We start from the raw sequence: 20,209 nt of genomic DNA on the forward strand, positions 1-20,209 counted from the left end.
AGAGTCGAATGACTTAACCACCACACCGGCGCTATTTTATAACTATCTCTCCACGTACACGTGCTCGGATCCTAGTTTATTGGTGATTCAGTGGTCTTTGGTCATCTTAATTAATTACTACTGAGAATACTATATTCAACTTTTATTAACACATGCGCCATATAAATGTCTGTCTATTATCAAAAAATAAAGAAATCGCATTACTTACAAATATTGTAAGTTTGAACATAGACGGCTTTGCTACTTTTAATTTCTACAATATAATGATTAAACGTTATGACACTTGGTTTTATAATTATTTTCAATTTGAAATTCCTTTAGATCGTGGACCCCGAGGTAAGTCTGTAGGATTATAACACTAAAAATGAGATTTCGATATCCTTGGAGAGAACAGCAAATATAGTCCATTACGTAGCTTTGTACTTAACACAGCAATCACAGAATTAATTAGGCTTACTATGCATATGAAACCGCTCACGTAATGAAACATTAAAACAAGGTAAGAATAGAGAAATTAAATTGTACATTACATACGTGTGCCACCGTATGGCTCAACGGTAAAAATAGAGTTCTTAGTTAGCACAACACAGTTTTGTAATAAACAAACTAGTTTGCGTTTTTTTTCAACTTTGTAATAAAGAGATTAGTGTGAACGGTTTTCAAAATTTAGGTTTTCATCAGCACAGAGAAAATAGTGATTAAATGGTAAATATATATATATATCCACGTAAGAAGATTTTGATAGAAGTGTTTCAAAACATAAAATAGTGAAGAATATTTATTATGGCACTGTACGTGTACCATGAATCATTGATTTAGTTTTGTCACGAAATATCACTGGATTATAGCATGCACGAATTGTAATAGAAAAAATCAATGTACGTTTGTAGGTAACCATGTATTTTAAACTAAAAACTGCTTAAATGTTTGATATTGTAATGATGATATTACAGTTATTAAAATAAACGTACTTTTATACATATATACTTGTACACATGGTAATATTGTTTGTTTGTTTCTGAATTTCGCACAAAGCTACTCGAGGGCTATCTGTGCTAGCCGTCCCTAATTTAGCAGTGGAAGACTAGAAGGAAGGCAGCTAGTCATCACCACCTACCGCCAACTCTTGGGCTAATCTTTTACCAACGAATAGTGGGATTGATCGTAACATTATAACGCCCCCACGGCTGAAAGGGCGAGCATGTTTGGCGCGACGGGGATGCAAACCCGCGACCCTCAGATTACGAGTCGCACACCTTAACACGCTTGGCCACGCCTGGCCCACATGGTAATATACAAACATTAATAACCTTGCATTAAAAGAAGTTTACGTTCTCTAGAACAAACTGGTTTTGTTTCCACTTGGAACTAAATCAGTAACAAGAATTTCATTGGTGATGCTGTGTCGATCATGCATTTTGTTTTGTTATAACTCCTTAAACGTGCAAGGATGATGCCCAAAAATCCTGATTTACTCACTGTTTAGTGACAGTTTCAACACCCTGTATTTATATCTCTTTGGCTTAAAAACTAATCCAAGCCATTTTACTATCCACCTTGAACATAGACCAGAAATTTCATCACATGTGGTGATAATTAATAGGAAATGAAAGAATTCTAGCAGAATGCACAAACTATTATGAGTTTAAAGATTTGTTACATTGTTAGCATTCAGTAGGTTTAGAGTATAAAATACCACCTGATGTTTGTGGACAACTATGGTGGTTTGACAGAAAATATTAAGAGACCATGTTTGCTCCCAGTTGATACACCTTTATTTCATGTATGGCAACAACTATGGTGGTTTGACAGAAAATATTAAGAGACCATGTTTGCTCCCAGTTGATACACCTTTATTTCATGTGTGGCTACTAAACTCTGCACCATTAAGTCTGTACAGAATAAATTACAACATGTGTTTCTAACACAAACAGTACTGTACACTTGAAACAACATTTTATATTCTAACAGGAATGTTGAGAAACAAATAACATTCAGTGACCACTAACATCAATTAAAAAAAAAGACAAAGGCCAATGTTGGCCAGTATCCCACATTCACTCACTGAATGGGATTTTCCACAGTGAACAACTTGATATAGAAACAGGTGATGGTTTGTAAGTTGTGGAATTTCAAGACAGGGTTCAAACAATCTTAAATTTCATCTCTAGAAATAAAAATCCTTAAGTACTTGGATATTAAACTAAAATTTGTAAGTTTGTGTTGATAATTTTTATAATTTTGACACTTTACCCAAGATAAAAAAAAATTAACTAATTTTCATTGCCATGATTGCAGTTCATCAGATATAGCCATTTAGTCCTATTAGGACATTTTACTGTAGACATTTTACCACAAAAGAGAGTACTGCAGTAAAAGAAATCTTGTAGATGGTCCTTTGCCACTTAGTATAATAGAACTTCCAAAGAACACAGGCTACTAAGAGTACTGTGATAAATCAGTCTTATTTATGATTGGCTAGTTTTCAGAATGGTCATTATTTGTGCAAACCAACTAGCTACCGATACTCTTTTGGTTGTGCCGTGGTACATCATGCTTACACTTCAACATACTTACCAATCCCAGAAATACACTGTGATCAACAGTGAACATTGAATGTGAAGAGCCATGGATTTGTTTTTGAAACAATGGAAAGTTGGTACTTTCAGAAATACTAGGATAAGTTGAAAGATAAGTACAAAGGTTGGTTAGCTTAATGGAAATTACACAAGTATGATTACTACTAGTATTTGAAATAATTAAACATTGCACCATAAGTTACCATTGTACTATACTTCTTACACCACACGTAATGTATACTGTGAGAAACCTGCCAATAATCAGTATATATATTTTGTAAAACTCTGTGCAATTTAAAATACTAATACTTGGTTAAATTTCACACAAGCAAGATGAAAGTTTTTCCCTAACCAACTATAACATATTTGATAATTCACAAGATTAAGTATATTTGTTAAAATCAACTACATATGTTAGGTAACTAAGCTATACAGATTTTTAACAATACATAGCTTTAAAATAATGTACTTTATACAATTTCAATGTTACAAGTCTACAAAAAATTTCACATTTTTCAACAACCTGTAAAATTTTTACATACTTTACAAAACTTTCTTTATGTTTATGAACATACAAGAGAAATTTCACATTAAGAAAAGAACTTGAAGGTTAACAGGTTTCCTCTGTACATCTTACACAGGTAGATCAACGTGGTCTCTATTTTTCTTCAGCTGTCAACAAAACCTATAGGCAATTATCCTTCAAGGTTGCCCTTAAAACTAACCTGTAAAGAACTTTGTAAAAATTCAGACTTCTCTAAATATTCATATACCATCAACCATTTACAGTCTTTTTTGTGGTTATTAAACATGAAACAGATCCATGTTTGTGCTGTAACGAACAATTTTTTAATTCTTTTGTGTGTTTATTAAGCATACATGAAAGTTAACATTTTCCTAATCTGAAAATGTATTTGCAATAATACTTACCTCTGCTGACAATACAGCTATCTTAGATGTTTGTCTTGCATGCTCCAGTCTTATATCCCACTTAAATACCCTTGGTTATATTTAATTTACAAATTTCACCACCCTAGTCAATGCACCATTTATGCTAGTACTGTGTATAAGCATTCCACTTAGACAATATAATGACTTTATAAGACATATTGGGAAAGAAGGCAGAAGAACATCAGTGAAGGTAAGTATTACTGAAAATATAGTTTCTGTTTAGGAAAACGTTAACTTCCAAAACACACCATCTGCTGAACCCCATGTTGAGAATGTGGAGGGACTGGTGCAAGCATCATCCATACAGAAAATGTTTGCAGACAACAGTGATGTACAAAGATAAAAGTGGGAAAGCCACACTACATTCAGGACAGGTATATTCTTCACCTGCATCAAGGATGGAAGGACTAATCACCATTATTGGCCACCCACAACCAGACAGCCAAGGTTCTGCAACTTAAGGTAGGAATTAAGGTGTCTTCATCCTTATATCCCACATTGGTGGCTTGGGCTATTGAACTGCAATGTTATAGATGGATACCTACTTTTTGATTGGATTTTAACCTGTAGCAATAAAGTGATGTAGCAAAAAATAAGTAAGCAACACTGAATCAAACAAACTTTCTCCTCCACCTAAAGAAGTCCAAAATGCAACACCCCTGGCTTGGAACAATGGGATTGTGTATGCTGTACTCAACTAAAAAAACAAACTCATCCAGTCTGAAATTATGAACATTTATCTTCATTCCCCAATCAAGTGAACAAGTATTCCACACCCGTGGAATTATGGATTGGAAGAGGAACCTGTGCTCAACAAAGGGCCTATAATGGGACCACTTCTCATTTAGAAATGAGGAGATAATGGACCTCTTTTCATGATTAATATACAAAACCAACATTGAGCAAAGAAAAGGGCTACACACACCACAACCACATAATGTAGCATCAAATCTGAACTGGAAATATAAGTAGGCTCCTACAGACACTGGTGCCATTCCTACTGACATCTGGGAAAAACAGTCAGTGACCCGAGTAGGAGGAGCTACAACATTGTCATGTTTTATAAAAATGGAGGAATAAACTAACACTCTGAAGGAAATGTCTCTGTAAACCACTCCTGTGACTAGAAACTGGATGTGGTAAGAATGTATTAGCTTTACTTGTAGAATATGGGAGTAACATGCATTACAGAGTCTTAAGGAACAGTGCTCTGGAAATAGTGAAATAGGTCAACCAAGTTCCCTAAATGTTTAAAAGGAAACCAACTCCAATTTATCCAATCTGATCATCAGCAGCAACAGGCAAAATCCTTTTTACCTTTACTCATAACAGTCCCTGATAATATGCAAGTGTCTAGATGGTCTTATGGAACACCTCTTTTCTACAGAGCTTGTTACAACCAGTAGTAATAATAATCAAACAGGTTGCTAATGTGGAATTGGACTGAAAGGAGCACATTTACCTGGGCAACACTTGCTACAAAGTGGGATCTGGTGAAAGTAAGATGTGAGGGACCCTGGAAGATAAAGAAAAGATTGTGATAAAAATACTTCACTTCATAATCCAGCAGATGTTGTTAAAAACAACCATGAGATAGGGGGAAGACTCCTAGAAGAAAGCTGCCCGAGTATGTAAATAACATGAGAGAAAAGAACTGGGAGAAGTCTGAATACTGACCCATTAAATGTCTCCCATTGGATAAATAAAATGGCAGCAAAAAACAAATGTAATGAATCTGATGAGATGCAACTTAGAAGATGCTTCACTTGTAGAGACCAAAATATGTAACATGGATATTTGGGAATACACTTCTATGGAGATAGAGAAAATCAAGTGAAACTGAAGTATCCCAATGAAACCAGAATTGAGATGACGACCACCACAAAAGGAAGTGGGTCATGTAACACTTTCAGGCCTGACAGGTTGAAACAAATTATCAGATTACAACTGTAGATGTGAGAAACAGATGGTAAAAGAATTGTAGAAATCGAGGTATCCCCTTCCCTAGTTGCCAGTGACACAGAAAAGAAGAACCTATCATGGCACAGCAGGACCTAAAGGGAGAGAGAACGTGTTAATAACTCCAACTTAAGACATCAACATGTCAGCACCCAAAAAAATATACTTCAACCAGGAGGTGGAAAATCAAGGCAAAGAAATAGACAAAGGAGATTACAAGGTCTGTCTATTCTGTTACATAATAAAAGAGTAAATCTCCCAGCCTGAACCAGAAAAATTAGAAAGAAGGCAAAACAAATTAGCCAAGGAAGGAAGGAGTAGACTCAAAGGGGACAAGAAAAAGCCCCAAAATCTCACAAATCCAAAAGATTAGTGGAAGAATAGGAGAAGGGTCTAAATCAGACTCATAAGAACCTAAGTGAAGAAAAGTATCAGAAAACAGAATTTGAACTCTCCCCAGGATAATAATAATAATAACTTCAGAAGCTCTATGAGGAAACATCCCAGGCCAGGTGAATGTTTCTATCCCTCAGCTGATTAAAACATGGAATGGTTCCAAATGAAAGCGATCCCCCAAACCAGAGAGATGCGACATAACAGAGGTATGGGAGGTCAGTCACCTTGCTGACAACTATAATAGAGAACTTAAACTGGCAAATATCATGTCTAATTTTTTTTTGAAATTATATTTATACTAGAACCTTCTACGTGACATGAGAATTACAATTCATGAGAAGACTTGTAACACTTTGTCAGAGAAAACCATGGCCAACACTTTGTTGAGAAAAAGTGATTACATTTTCTAAGTGAGGTGATTATATAAAGTACCAGAACAAGGGTGAAAAAATATGCAAAGTAGAAACATCCAAGGGCATTTAAGTGAGATATAAAAGACTGGAGCATGCTAAACCAATGTTAAAGAATAACTATATTGTCAGTGGAGGTAAGTATATTATTAGGAAATACACTATTATCAGCAACATCTACAAACACCTTAAGAAAAACAATTCACTAGTATATATTTTTATAGTAATGTACATTTGCCAGTTATTTGTGTTTAAAAACATGTATGAAAGATGTAATTTTATGCTATTACCACCACCATCTGCAGATACTAAAGACTAATGGAACACACCTCAAACATGCCTTAAAAAACACATAAGTAATTTATTTTACATAAAATTTGAGCTGCTGTACTTGTATTCTTTAGGTAATTGTCAACTTCTAAAGGGAAAGGTTTTTTTTGTGGTTTTCTCAGCTGAGAGACAAAGAGTAAAACAAACTTACAAACTAAATCCTTCAAAGATATAAGCTTTCGAGATGCAGATGATGGCCATCAAGTCTTACTCAGGGGTCAGGAAGCTCAACTTATTATTGAAAATATATTGTTTCTTGATCACTATTACAAGGTTCCAGCAAAAATAAACAGTTACATTTGTTAAATGTGGAAAGAACTTACTTATTGTTTAATTTATAATCAAGGACAAAAAGAAACTAAAAAGATAAGATAAAACTTATTAAAAAGATTTATTTTCCTGAGGAAACAGAACCAGTTTTGACTGTATGTGACAGTGACGTATCAGCTTGCTTATGAGCTGGAAAACAAGGGAAAAGATAAAAGGATTAAGTGTTCTATCAAAGTATATAAGGTATAGATTAAAACTAGGTTTCCAGTTTTACTGGATGAGTGTTATTAACTGAGAAAAGAAAAACATAAAAGAAATGGAAGAACATAAGCTATTCAGCTAATTGTAAAGAGAGTGTACCAATGAAAGTGATCTGGTGAAAATAATAGAAAAAAGCAATAAATTAGCTGGGAGATATTATTTTAACCTCTCCTTCCACACAAATCTAACAGAGATTACTTAAACAATTTTATTTTTACTCCAGGTGAAGGTTGCATGGGTTAAACAACAAAGACTGTTTTTGTGTGTCATAGTTTAACACTTTAACAGAAACAAATTGAAAACATTCTTTAAAAAATTCACAGTTCACATTAAAGTGAATATACAAACTGTTCGAATATTCTGTATTTCTAACTCGTATATTATAACTGTATTTACATAAAGATCATGAAAAAATTACAAATTCTCAGTGCATGTTGAAACCAAAGTATTAACACAAGATAATTAACAGGTATTGGAAGGAAAAGCTTGTTAAAACAAAAGGTAACCATACCTAGCATATTCCTGTGGAAAAGGCAAGCAATCATATGTAATTCAGACAATGACATTCAATTGGTAGTAGGAAAATGGAGGGGGGTGGTGGTTTGAAAATAAGAAGAAACAACCGCATGCAGCACATAACTATTCATTGAGAAATGAAAGGAAAATCCTGTTAAAATAAGAGGCAAGTAATCATATGCAGTAGGTGTTGGAAAAATAATTACATTAAAAAATATACACTACCTTATCAAGCATGTGTAACTACTTATCTTTCACTAGAAAGAAAGAGCCATTAAAAATAATACATAAAAGCATGCAACAACATTCAAGAAATACTGGAAGAAGAGCCTATTAAAGAAATAAAAGGTATCCAATTGTACACACCTAATGTAACTATATAATAGGTGATGGAAGACACTTAAAAAAAAGGCCATACAAACATGTGTAACATCATTATCAAATAATATTTATAACTATAAATACACTTAATTAGAACAGTTCATTTATAATTTTTATCATCAACATCATCTATTCAATTTCACAGCAAGAGAAATTACGAATGCAGGTTTTATTGAAAGGAAATAATCAAACAATTTGTTTCCAAATTCACCAACTTCTAACACAGAGAAGTGTTACTTCTGATGTTCTTCTGTTAACCTGAGTTATGTTATCCCAGGTTCACTTATATTTTACTCTGTATAAAAAAACAAATATTTTTAGAAACTCAATACCTAAGATAACTTTCAAAACTCTGATTTTTTTTCAAACAAGTCCAAAACTAAGTATCAGTTTGTTGTGTTTGTAAGTAATTGTTTTTCCCTTAATTACTGACAGATATGTTTTATACACACTGTTTTAAATGTTCTCTGTTAATACAGAACATAAAGGAAAATCTTTGTAATACATTTATGAAGTGAGCTTTGACCTAAATCCCATGTAGAATCAAATTTGTCATTAAAGTCCTTTGACGAATATTTAAAAGTCCTATTTTTCTAATAAAAGACATTAATTACTATACAACATTGCTACTGACAACAAGGATTACAGCCAAGAATGAGCAGTCATCTTGAAATGGAAATGTTCTTTCTTCTAATAAAGTTGTCTTTTCAGAAATGTTCTGGTGTTTCTAAAAACAGGGAACTGCTAGATCAGAGAAAGAACAAACAAAAATAAGTGTTTTTAAAATGGTTGTGAGTTTGACAGATCTACTGTCACAGTTATCAAAATACTAAAAAGACAATAAGAAGAACAAGAAATATAACAGTATTAATAACAATTCTGCAGTTTAATGTAGATAACAAAAGATTTCAATAAAGTTTTCTCAATCACACAAACATTAACCATATAACTACACAATGGATTATCTATGTATGTAACAAAGCAAATCCTGTTATGTTTTTGTCAATATGCTTATTCCAACCTAGTTTTCAGATTTTCTACACTTTCAGCACAGCAGAAAAAAATTGGAAGAAGAATTTAATGAATTACAAGAATCATACCACAATTTGTTTAGGCTTTCAATGTAAAGATGGCAATAAGGTAGGTAGGTATTCAATGTTTATTGGCACAAAGCTACAAGGCTATCCGTGCCAGACAAGATGTGGTACAGCGTAGGTATAAGGCAATTAAGGTAAAAAGTAAAATATGTAAAATTAGGAACTGCCAGGAAGACTGAAGCAAGAAGTACTCCCTCGCTGACAGTCACCTGAAGTTGGCCTTTCCAATCCTGGGTTCAGTTCAAAAGAAAAATAAAAACTAAAATATGTAAAATTAAGACTTGTCAGGAAGACTGAAGCAACAAGATCAAAATTGCAGTCAGTCACTTGAAGTTGGCCTTTCCAGTCCTGGGTTCATGCCAAAATAAAAATTGAAATGTGTATAAAAATTGTGTTAAAACATTATATAGTCCGATAAAAAACCTTAAATTAAGTGTAAAAGACCAATGGCTCTTAAAAATGTAAAAACATGAGTGAGATGGGCAATATCATCTAAAACATGGGCCAAAGTCAAGGGCAAATCTGCCTTAAAAATATCTTTAAAATGGTGTCGTCGTTCCAGGTTGTAACGATGGAATGATAATAAAATGTGGATGACTGTGATCTGAGTGCCACACAGACCACACACTGGTGCAGTAGTTCCAGATAAAAGGAAGTGGCGAGTTAAAAAAACTGTGAACAATTGTAGCCTTGCCAAAACAACCTCCTCTCTTTGATCCTTACAGAAGCAAGAGGGCCAACAACCTAGAGAAAGTTTGATATGAAAAAGCTTGTTATTGTGTTGCTCATTCAAGTTTGCCTGCCATCTGGTGTACAGTCTGGATTTGATAACTGGACTGTAATCCATGTATGGAATGGGTACTGGGATGACAGATCCAGAACACAGACTTTGCTGCTCTGTTGGCCAGCTCATTCCCACAAATACCAACATGATTTGGTATCCAAAAGAATTGGATGGAGGCAGATGAGAGAGAAAGATGGGCCAGTTTGTTTTCGATATTGATGAGAAAGAGGGTGGTGACTATCATGGAATGATTCCAGGGCCAATAGACAGCTGAGTCAGTCTGCATATATTGTACAATTTGTATATTGCATTATTTCAATATGATTTAGGGCAAGAGAGATGGCATACAATTCGGAAGTGAAAACAGAAACTGTAGGGGGGTCTGTGTGCCACAATCGAACTGCCATAAACCATGGCTGAACCCACTGAGTCGCCTGATTTGGAACAATCTGTATATATAGGAATGGATGGAACATATGAAAGGTGTTCAGCAAAGAAAGAGTGATATTTCCAATTGGGTGTACCTGCTTTCCTCAGATGACTCAAAAATAGGTTATGATTGGGTATAGTAATTTGCCATGGTGGAATTGGCTGATTTGAAGAAACTGCAATGGTATTCAAGGATAAATCCAAATCTTCTAATTGTGTCTGGATACGAAGACTAAAAGGAACAATGACAGACTTTATGTTATTAAAAAGTTTGGTCCATTGTGGTTGGAAAACACAATTCCAGGTAGGATGCTTTGGTGAGGATCGAAGTTCAGAAGCATATATTAGAGACAGTTGCAAACGGCGAATATATAGAGGGGGTTCATGAGACTCCACATACAGTCTTTGCACGGGAGAAGTACAAAAGCTCCAATGCAAAGCTGAAGCCACTGGTGATGGACAGGATCCAACATTTTCAGTGCTGAGGTTCTGGAAGAACCATAAACCATAGACCCATAGTCAAGTTTGGATTGGACGAAGGCATGATAAATTTTGAGCATGGAATATCAATCTGCTCCCCAAGAAGTAGAAGAGAGGACATGGAGAATGTTCAATGCTTTTAGACATTTGATACGAAGTTGCTTGATGTGTGATATAAAATTTAATTTACAATCAAATATAAGACCTAAGAACTTTGCCACAGGGATGACAGGAAGTACAACATCATCAAGACGGAGTTCTGGATCTGGGTGGATTCCCCTTTTGCAGCAGAAATGTATACAAACAGTTTTAGAGAGTGAAAGTTTAAAACCATTTGCTGTGATCCACTTCAGTATCTGATTGATTGCAGTTTGTAGCTGCCATTCAATAAACCTCATGTTTGATGACTGATATAAGATGTGAAAGTCATCAACAAAAAGACCGTTGTAGGGGGTAGCTGTTCACTGATGGCATTAATCTTTATAATGAAAAGTGTGACACTCAGAATACAGCCCTAAGGGACTCCAAGTTCCTGTGGGAAAAAATGAGAAAGTGTTGAGCCCACATGGACTTGGAATCGGCGCTTCATTAAGAATTGCTGGATGAAAAGGGGTAAGTTGCCACACAATCCATATGAGTGAAGGTCTTGTAAGATGCCATATCTCCATATTGTATTGTAAGCTTTTTCTATATAATAATAATAATAATAATAATAATAATAATAAAAAAAAACAACAACAAGATCTTGTCACCTTAAAAAGGCTTCTCTGATGTTTCAAGGCGAATTAAATGGTCTATCATAAAGCGTTGTCTTCGGAACCTACACTGAGTAGGTGAGAGGAGGTTGTTTGATTCTAGAAACCAAATGAGGCAGGCATTGATTACCCTCTCTAAAATCTTACTGAGACAACTTGTCAAAGCAATGGAACGGTAATTCGAAGGAATCATTGGATCCTTCCTAGGTTTCAAAATAGAGAGTATGATAGCTTGTCGCTAAGCATCTGGAAAAACATTTTCCTGCCATATCATATTAAAGACAGCTAGGAGAATAGTAAGAGAGTTCTGAGAAAGGTGGCATAACATCTCATAATATATATTATCAGGTCCAACTGATGTACTGCTAGACTGATGAATAGCAAGTTTGAGTTCCATCAGTGTAAGAGGGCAATTTTATTCATAGGAATGGTCAGTTGAAAAGGAGAGAGGCAGATGCTCCACCTGTGTTTTAATGGTTAAAGAGGAAAGGGGTAAGTTCGAAGAGCTAGATACACAAGAGAAGAAGTCCCAAGAGCATTGGAAATGCTCTGTGCATCTGCAACTTCATGGCCATCAGATATTAAGACAGAGAGAGGGGCAGAAGTATATCTTCCACTCACTCTCCGGATCTTATCCCACATAACTTTTGTGTTGGTGGTTGACGAAATGCTGGAGGTGTATTTAATCCGAGATTTCTTCTGGCTTTGATGTCTAACTTGCCAAGCGTGTGCACGGGCTTTCTGAAATGCAATGCGGTTTGAGAGCGTGGGGTATCTTCAAAATTTATCCCAAGTACGCTTCTGAGTTTTCCATGTTATAGAACAGGTAAATTTCTAACAAGGGTGGGGATGCCGTAGGGAACATGTCGAAGTTTTGGGATGCATCGAGTAGCAGCTTGGATAATACTGTTGGTTACTGCTGCTATACAAGTGTCTATGAATGATTTACATAAGATCGCAGGATCAAGTTCCGAGAGAGCAGTGAAAGAAGGCCAGTTGGCCTAGACCAACTTCCACTGAGGTACATGGGTTGGGTGGTACTGATCACAGACAATCTCTTGTAAGATGATGGGAAAATGATCACTACCTCGTGGATTAATGTCAACTTCCCAGGAAAAGTGAGTGAGTAGTGAAAGGGAACAGACACAAAGATCTATAGCTGTAAATGACTGACTAGGTGCATGAAAATATGTGTAAGAGCCAGTATTGAATTGAGCCAGGTTGTGGTTCAGGAGCATATGCTCTGTGGCATGCCCTCACATATCAATACGGGAGCCACCCCAGAGGGGATTATGCCCATTGAAATCTCCCAAGATTAAAAAAAGGGTAGGCAGTTGCTCAATGAGGGTATCGAGGCCTGATTGATTATAATGCATTTCAGGTGTAAGGTATAGAGAACAAATAGTGATGGTACAACCCAAGGAGACATAGATGGCTACAGCCTCCAAGGGTATGGTCAATGACAGGGACCAGGTGGGCACATGCTAATCAGCCAGCAATGCAACTCCCCCATGTCCCCGTCCTACACATAGCCTGTCATTCCGGTATAATGAATAGTGGCAGAAAGGAACTGTATTTGTACGCTGTAGAAATGTTTCCTGTAAAGAAAGACATATGGGATGATAAAAGTCAATCAGATCTTTGATGTCAGTCACATTTGATTGGAAACCTCGACAGTTCCATTGGATTAGTGTGGCCATGTGTAATTATTTCAGAAGAGAAGCCGGTAGAGAGTCCTTCTGCTTATGACCTCTTTTTTTTTTTTCTTTATTGGATGTGGGTCTATCGCCCTCCATGGATCCTGCTCTAGCTTGAATGGTCGAGTCTGAATTTATTGGTACACGTACTAATGAGTGAGGGCAAGGACAAGTTGTTTGTTTAGTTTTTAGGGTGTCAAGAGAGGAAGACCCCATGGAAACATCTTGACTTGAAGAAGGTGAAGTTTGGCAATGACTGGAAGGTGTGGTCAGGACAGAGATGGAAGGAGACACTGATTCGTGAATTGTGTTGATTTTGGGAAGTGTTTCATTAAGATTTGCTGGTGAAGATTGTGTAGGGGATAGGGTAAGATCTGTTTGGACTTCTACTGTAGTAGTAGAACAGGTTACAGCAGCATAAGTTCTGGTCAGAATAGGTAATAATAATTCGCGAGCCTCTGTGTAAGAGAGATTGTTAACTGACTTGAGATGTTGTACTTCTTTTTCTTCTACCCATTTAGGGCAAGAGGTAAAATAAGAAGGATGCGTACCATTACAGTTTATACAATGTGGTTCGAGTTGGCAATTGGTGGCATTATGGTCTTTAACACCATAATGGGCACAGGTCAAGGAACCACAGCAAGATTGTTTTGAACGACCAAATCGTTGACAATGGAAAAATTATACAGGATTTGGAATATAAAGTCGCACCGTGCAATTCAGATATCCTGCTTTTATTGTGGTGGGACAACGTGGTACAGTAAATGGTAGTATTAGAACATTTGTTGGTTCCAGAATTTCATCTTTTCGAGCGAAGATTCAGCGTACTGCTTGACACCTTGGCTGGTGAGACCTGCGAGGATCTCCGATTCGGGGACAGTCCTTAAATCTCATTTAACTGTGACTCTTTTGGAAGTATTCAAAGTGGAAATAGGAGTAACTTTGAAGGCCTTTGATGTCAGAAGGAGTTTGGAATGCTGTGATGAAGACATTTCACTAAGATGTCTCCTGAACATAGCTTTTTTACCAATTTAGGGAACCCAGCAAGCCCCTCTGAATAAAAAATGGAGAATCTACCCTTGAGGTTTGTCACTTAAGGAATGCAAAATTAGGAATCGCAGGACAGATTCAAGTGGCAAGTTTAGTCGGGTTTTTCTCGATGGTTTCAAGTTGTGTTATTTTCTTTTGTTTTAGAAGTATCCATAATAAATAGAAAATTTTTCAGAGCCCACTGACCCCACCCACCATGGAGTCCTACAAGGGGATGCACAACAGTGCCTGAAGGGCACTGCAGTGATGCCAGGGTTTTGTGAGAACTATATCCAAACACCAGCATCAGACACAATGTCCACAACACCCATTGTGGATGTTCTATGCTGATACTCAGTTGACCTTGGCCCAAATGGATTAGCTGATTGATCCTGTGGAGGCCAAACCAAGACCGCCCATTCTCTCCTCCCCTTCATGGGTTACCATGCATGGCAAACTTGCAAGTGGATGTTTAGATCCCAGAGTAGGTAAACTATAAGAATAGAACCTTCTCTGGGAGATCCCCTCACCACGTATAGGAATCCATATCGAGGGGGGATGGAGATAAATAACTAACACAGCAATTAAAACTCATAAAAACTGTTAATAATATAAATACATAGGATTAAGAGTGTGTCCCCCTGCAAAACATCTGTTGTTTGGGCTTCAGAACACTTTAATATAATAAAACCAAATAATTAATGTTTTAAACCTCCTCTCTTTCTCTTTCCTTCACAGTACATTTGCTGGGTATCATGAAGTACTGGTCTTAGCACATGGACATTATCCCAGGAAAGAAGAAATAAATATTCATTTGAAAGTTTACAACCAAATCATTTGTGAAAAAAATATAGCTTTGTCCAATCAAGCACCTCAGAAGTAATCTTACAACTCTGGTTACATGGTGTTAGTTTCTTTACTTTGACTATCACGAGTTCCTCCAAGTTCTATTCACAACCTCAACAACTGCAAACGTTTTAAATCATAGACAGAGATAAAACAAATAATTATGAATGACAACATGCAAGATTTGTGGCACTACATTTTTTTAGAAATATTGGCAACTCATGAACACATCCATAAATTTACCAGTACCCAATTATGGCTTATTTCCCACTAAAATATCCACTGTTGTCAAAAGTGGTAGAAAATTTTACTGTATTCAAAGTTCAATGGCAGGATAACCATTGACAATATCACTGCAGAGTAACCCCCCCCCCCCCATTCAACACACATTACTAACCTTTAATGCCAGAGATTGGTAGATAAAGTCTGTCCTTGTGGGAGCTGGGACCAGGTTCCTGGAGCTTGCTGGGTAGTTCCTAAACCTATGGGCTGTGCTCCTGCTATTGGTATTTGTGGCAGGAGGTTACCCATAACTCCCCCAAGACTGGCCTCCCATTTGAAGTGATGCCATTTGATTTTGAATCTACAAGTGACAAGAAACATCACTAGAGGATTATGACTGATTGTGTGTGTGTGTTTTGATTGCAATTTATCATTTGAATGAATACAGCTACAGTTCCTAGCTACTTGAACAATGATCATTATACTGAACCAACATTAACTCTTAACATAAACAGTTTACTGTACAAAACCAATATGAACTCCTGGTTACTCCAAGAGTAAATATCATTACAAAATGTAGATCTGTTCCTGGTTATTCATAAAACATCTTATTCACACTAACCTTTAGTTACTCCTGGTCACTGAAACAACTGCTGGTTTACCCCACACAACGTTTAGTTACTCCTGGTCATTGGAACAACTGCTAGTTTACCCTACACAGTTTAGTTACTCCTGGTTACTCTACACAATATTTAGTTATTCCTGGTTACCAAAACAACCAGTTCTTGTTGTAGTTTTTAAAGGAATAAGAACATTATACACACACACACACCTTTACTTGAGAGGTATTCTGTTTGTTAGTTTTTTATTTCCGAGTTGAGTACTTTTGGTACTTAACCCATTAACTGCAGCTGTTCCAATTACGTGCAAGCCATACGCTATGCTATATACGGCATGCTCGCATTCAACTGCTATAAGCAGCTTGTATTCTATATGGCAAATTAGCAATAAACAGGTTAATAATAAAAGTACTATCTATATTATAATATGCAATAAATAGTAAGATAACAGTACAGTAAGGATGAAGTGACATCTTACTTAATCTAGTTCATATCATAAATCACTGTTTAAAGTTGATATAAATAGTGTCTGTTTCATCCTATAGATATAGGTAATTTTTGATGTTTACTAATTCATTAGTAAAGTAATATTCAAACTATGACATCAATATGCAAAAACGTTCCTATGGAATATTGGTCAACACAATTTAACCTATGCATTAACCTATGAAGATACTAAAAAATAATCCAGTTTCTTGGTTTTAAGCTACTCCAATGTTTGAGCAATTGAACTCTATAAAATGGAGACACTTTATGACTATACTAACACTGTTATTGACATCTCAAAAACAAACAAACAAGCATATACAAAATCAAGGAAGACCAACAACCAATAGGTACTGTATGTAAACCTTAATAGCATGCTAAAGGACAATCTTTATCACTAGGCATAAAAAATCTATCCTAAAAAATAATAATAATTTCTTTTATCATCATATTACATACTGTTGTTTTCTTTTATCCTATCTGTATCTTTTTTGACTAAAAACTAACTGTGTTCATTTGTTTATAAAAATATATATATTTGAAAACAGTTCTCTATTTAGGAAATAATAATGGTCAGTCACCTTTCTGAAATAAAAGCAGTAAATCTTTCAACACAATCTCATTGCCCACATGACATCTTTGTAGTCATGTAAAAGTCATTACTACAGATTTAATGCTTTAAGTTTCAGTATAGTGTATATATCTTCACAAAATTTGTCTTTCAGTTAATATTACAAGTGTTTCATGTACAAATCATAATTTTAGTGAAGTATTTTCAATAAATTATAATAAAGATGTTTTTTCACGAATATGTTGAGTATTTGTTTTGAATTGTCTGTGTGTAATGTAATTTTCATGTTAACTTGAAAAGTACTTTTCTTCATCTCAAATTTTGTGTTATCTTCTAAACCCCTAAATACATTTCAGACATTTGTTTTCAGTAAAACTTTATATTTTATCTGTTACTTTCTCTACCATCTCTCTATACAAGATCAGCCAATTTAACCAAACTTGTAACTACCATTCCCCCCAAAATAAATTATTCATTTTATTTCTTGAGTGACTTCAAATTTAAACAAGAAACTACATTAATTTATCCTAAGTATCTTTAAGCTCGTAACAGTATACATCAATTTATAATTAAATTTTATTGTCCTATTGATTGTTCTTTGAACCATTTCTAACTCTCTGTGCCATTATAAGTTGTAAACCACCCTAGAAACACGCAGCTCATGTTACATTATCAAATTATAATACCCATGAGCTACTATGAGCTGTTCACATACATGTCTCATGAAACACTGTTATTATATTATTATTTTACCTAATATAAACTAACCTAAAAAGGATCCTTACTTTTATAATAATAAATAAAGAATAAACATTAAAAACAACAAATAAAGAAATTGCCAATCTTTTTTTTCTTGCTGTTGATGACACTTAAGTATACTTTTTTTATATTACTGGTAGTGATCCATTAAACTTTTGAGTTAAATACTTCATGAAAGAACACAGACTTACAACATTAAAAAAATACACAATTTCCTTTCACTCAACATTTTTCTGGCTTTTTAACTGTACAATAAGAGCTGTTACAAATTCATGCAGGCTAGTCGTCAACTTTTTCATGGGAGTGAAGTTAATGATTATCTGTTCAGAACACATAATATAATACATTATTTAACAGCTGTAAATCTTGGCTTCACATTGGTTATAGGTAATACATAATTAAACATTAAGAGAGGACTATTAACAAATCCTGAAAGAGGTGGGTGTTACAAAAAAGGGTCTGATTTTCTGTTGGATAGTTCTGTAACCAAACAAAATTGAAGGCTATAAAATAATTATGTTTTATCTGAGCAGTGACCTTTTATAGTGGGTAATTTATGTTTAGTTTCTTACATTTTGAAGGAGTAGTGGAATAAAATGGAAAAAGTGCCTAGAGATTATGGAACACACTAGGGAAAATTTATGATTTTTCTTCAACACTGCCTTATAGAATTAAGAATAACTAAATAATCCATAATTTAACAGCATACAAGGCAATTCTTGTGTCATACAAATTAAAGAATACTGCAATATGGTTAAAAAGAACCAACAGTTTCAACAAGTGTACATTAGAAATACTACTAGGAAAACTAACTTGGAAAAGCCCAGGTGTTCCTTGGTCACAGTTAGACAGCCCACTATCCCAGGCAGCTACACCTTGTGAACCCACTCCCAAGGAGCCAAAAGGGTTAGTGGAAGGCCCAGCCTGTGTACCCTGTAAGAACACAAAGTATTTTGATGCACAGGAAATGCTATTGTAAAGAACCAGAAATAATACATAACATTCAATATAAAATGTAACAGAAAGACTCAAAAGTGTAAATAATAAATTCAGCCCAAAAGAGTTACACATTAATGCAGATGCTTATATGTCCAGACAGTAAAGTGTACACAACATAACATTACAATGATTTCTATGTATTACTTGGTAGTTTATTTTTAAGTTTAGAACAGTAAATACCATTACTCTGCTGTCACCAACACACATAAAATACATGTTGTATACGCCCTTTGCTGGTAACATGGAAAATAAGTATTATTTGTATTCCAACTAAATGATACAATATTGTTCCTATTCAAGGAAAAAATGTTCTCTTTTAATAACCACAAAATACTACTAATTATTTATAACAGTTACTGTGCACTTTTGTTATCAGTGTGTTAAACATGGACAACATAACATTATAATACAGAACACAGTGCAACCAGCATGTCTCATCAGAGCTATAACAGAACATAGTGCAAACAGCATGCCTCACCTGAGGTGTGAGTAACATGCAGGCAGTGAACTTACCTGAGATATACCATTTGTCTGAAGCTGACTCCCCATCATTCCATTAGCCACACTCATGACTCCAGAAGATGGAATGCCTCCAATGACAGGTGCAGTCTGTGGTAAATATACACCTCCTGAAGAAAAGAAATAACAGTATAAATATCTGTACATAAATACAAAGCACTATTAGTGGTATCTGTATGTCCCACTCTGACAAAAATATAAAAACAAGCAAACCACAACATACAGTTTTTTTAAACAGGGCTAAAAAGTAAATGTCCAAGCTACAGTACTAATTACTGTACTAAACAGCCAAAAAAAGAGTAATATCTATTTAACAAAATCATTTATAACAACAAGGTACCACATGGTTCTGGGGAACAAAACAGATGCACAAGATTTATATCTTGCTGACAGCATTGCAATCAACAAGTTAAATACAACAATACAACAGTGTGGTTCACAACAACCACCATCAAAATAATTACTAGGTAAAATTTTGTTATGCACACTGATAGTAATACAAATGTCTCCATCTAGGGCAGTGGTTTCCAACCTTTTTTATGTCTCGCACCCCTAAAAATTTTAATATGTTCTCGCACCCCTCCCAGTAATTATTTATTTAAGAATAAAGATGAAAGTGGCCAAAACAATTTTTTATAATTAGTTTTTAATGATATATAAACAAAAACAAAACATTTGGAAAATAAAAAATATTACAACAAACTAAAAGTTGCATAAACCCTACATGGCCTAAAAAAAATAAATTTTCATCCATGCATTAAATGAAATTTCTTTGAATTTGAAATGTTCAAATGTTCATAAGCCAATTTAAATTTAATGACTCTTTTGTTCCTGTTTATTTCTTACGAGTTTTTCAAAGTATG

General features: G+C 35.0%; 1 protein-coding gene across 8 annotated transcripts in view; it reads right to left on the minus strand.

Annotated features, from left to right (window-relative positions):
* Positions 1 to 1,831: 1,831 nt before the first annotated feature.
* Positions 1,832 to 20,209, minus strand: part of LOC143237321 (stromal membrane-associated protein 1-like) — a 40,525-nt gene continuing 22,147 nt past the window's right edge. For 4 of the 8 annotated variants that reach the window (XM_076476438.1, XM_076476445.1, XM_076476444.1 and 1 more), the window contains 4 exons: positions 19,341 to 19,456; positions 18,642 to 18,761; positions 15,568 to 15,753; positions 1,832 to 8,794 (listed from right to left, as the gene is read on the minus strand). In XM_076476438.1, coding sequence (XP_076332553.1) covers positions 15,694 to 15,753; positions 18,642 to 18,761; positions 19,341 to 19,456 — 296 coding nt within the window. In that variant the 3' untranslated portion in view covers positions 1,832 to 8,794; positions 15,568 to 15,693. Of the gene's footprint in view, positions 8,798 to 15,567; positions 15,754 to 16,014; positions 16,106 to 18,641; positions 18,762 to 19,340; positions 19,457 to 20,209 lie in introns of those variants that run through there. The other 4 variants (XM_076476439.1, XM_076476440.1, XM_076476442.1 and 1 more) reach the window with 4 other exon arrangements.

Source organism: Tachypleus tridentatus, chromosome 13, assembly GCF_004210375.1.
Source record: "Tachypleus tridentatus isolate NWPU-2018 chromosome 13, ASM421037v1, whole genome shotgun sequence".
Lineage (NCBI taxonomy): Eukaryota > Metazoa > Arthropoda > Merostomata > Xiphosura > Limulidae > Tachypleus > Tachypleus tridentatus.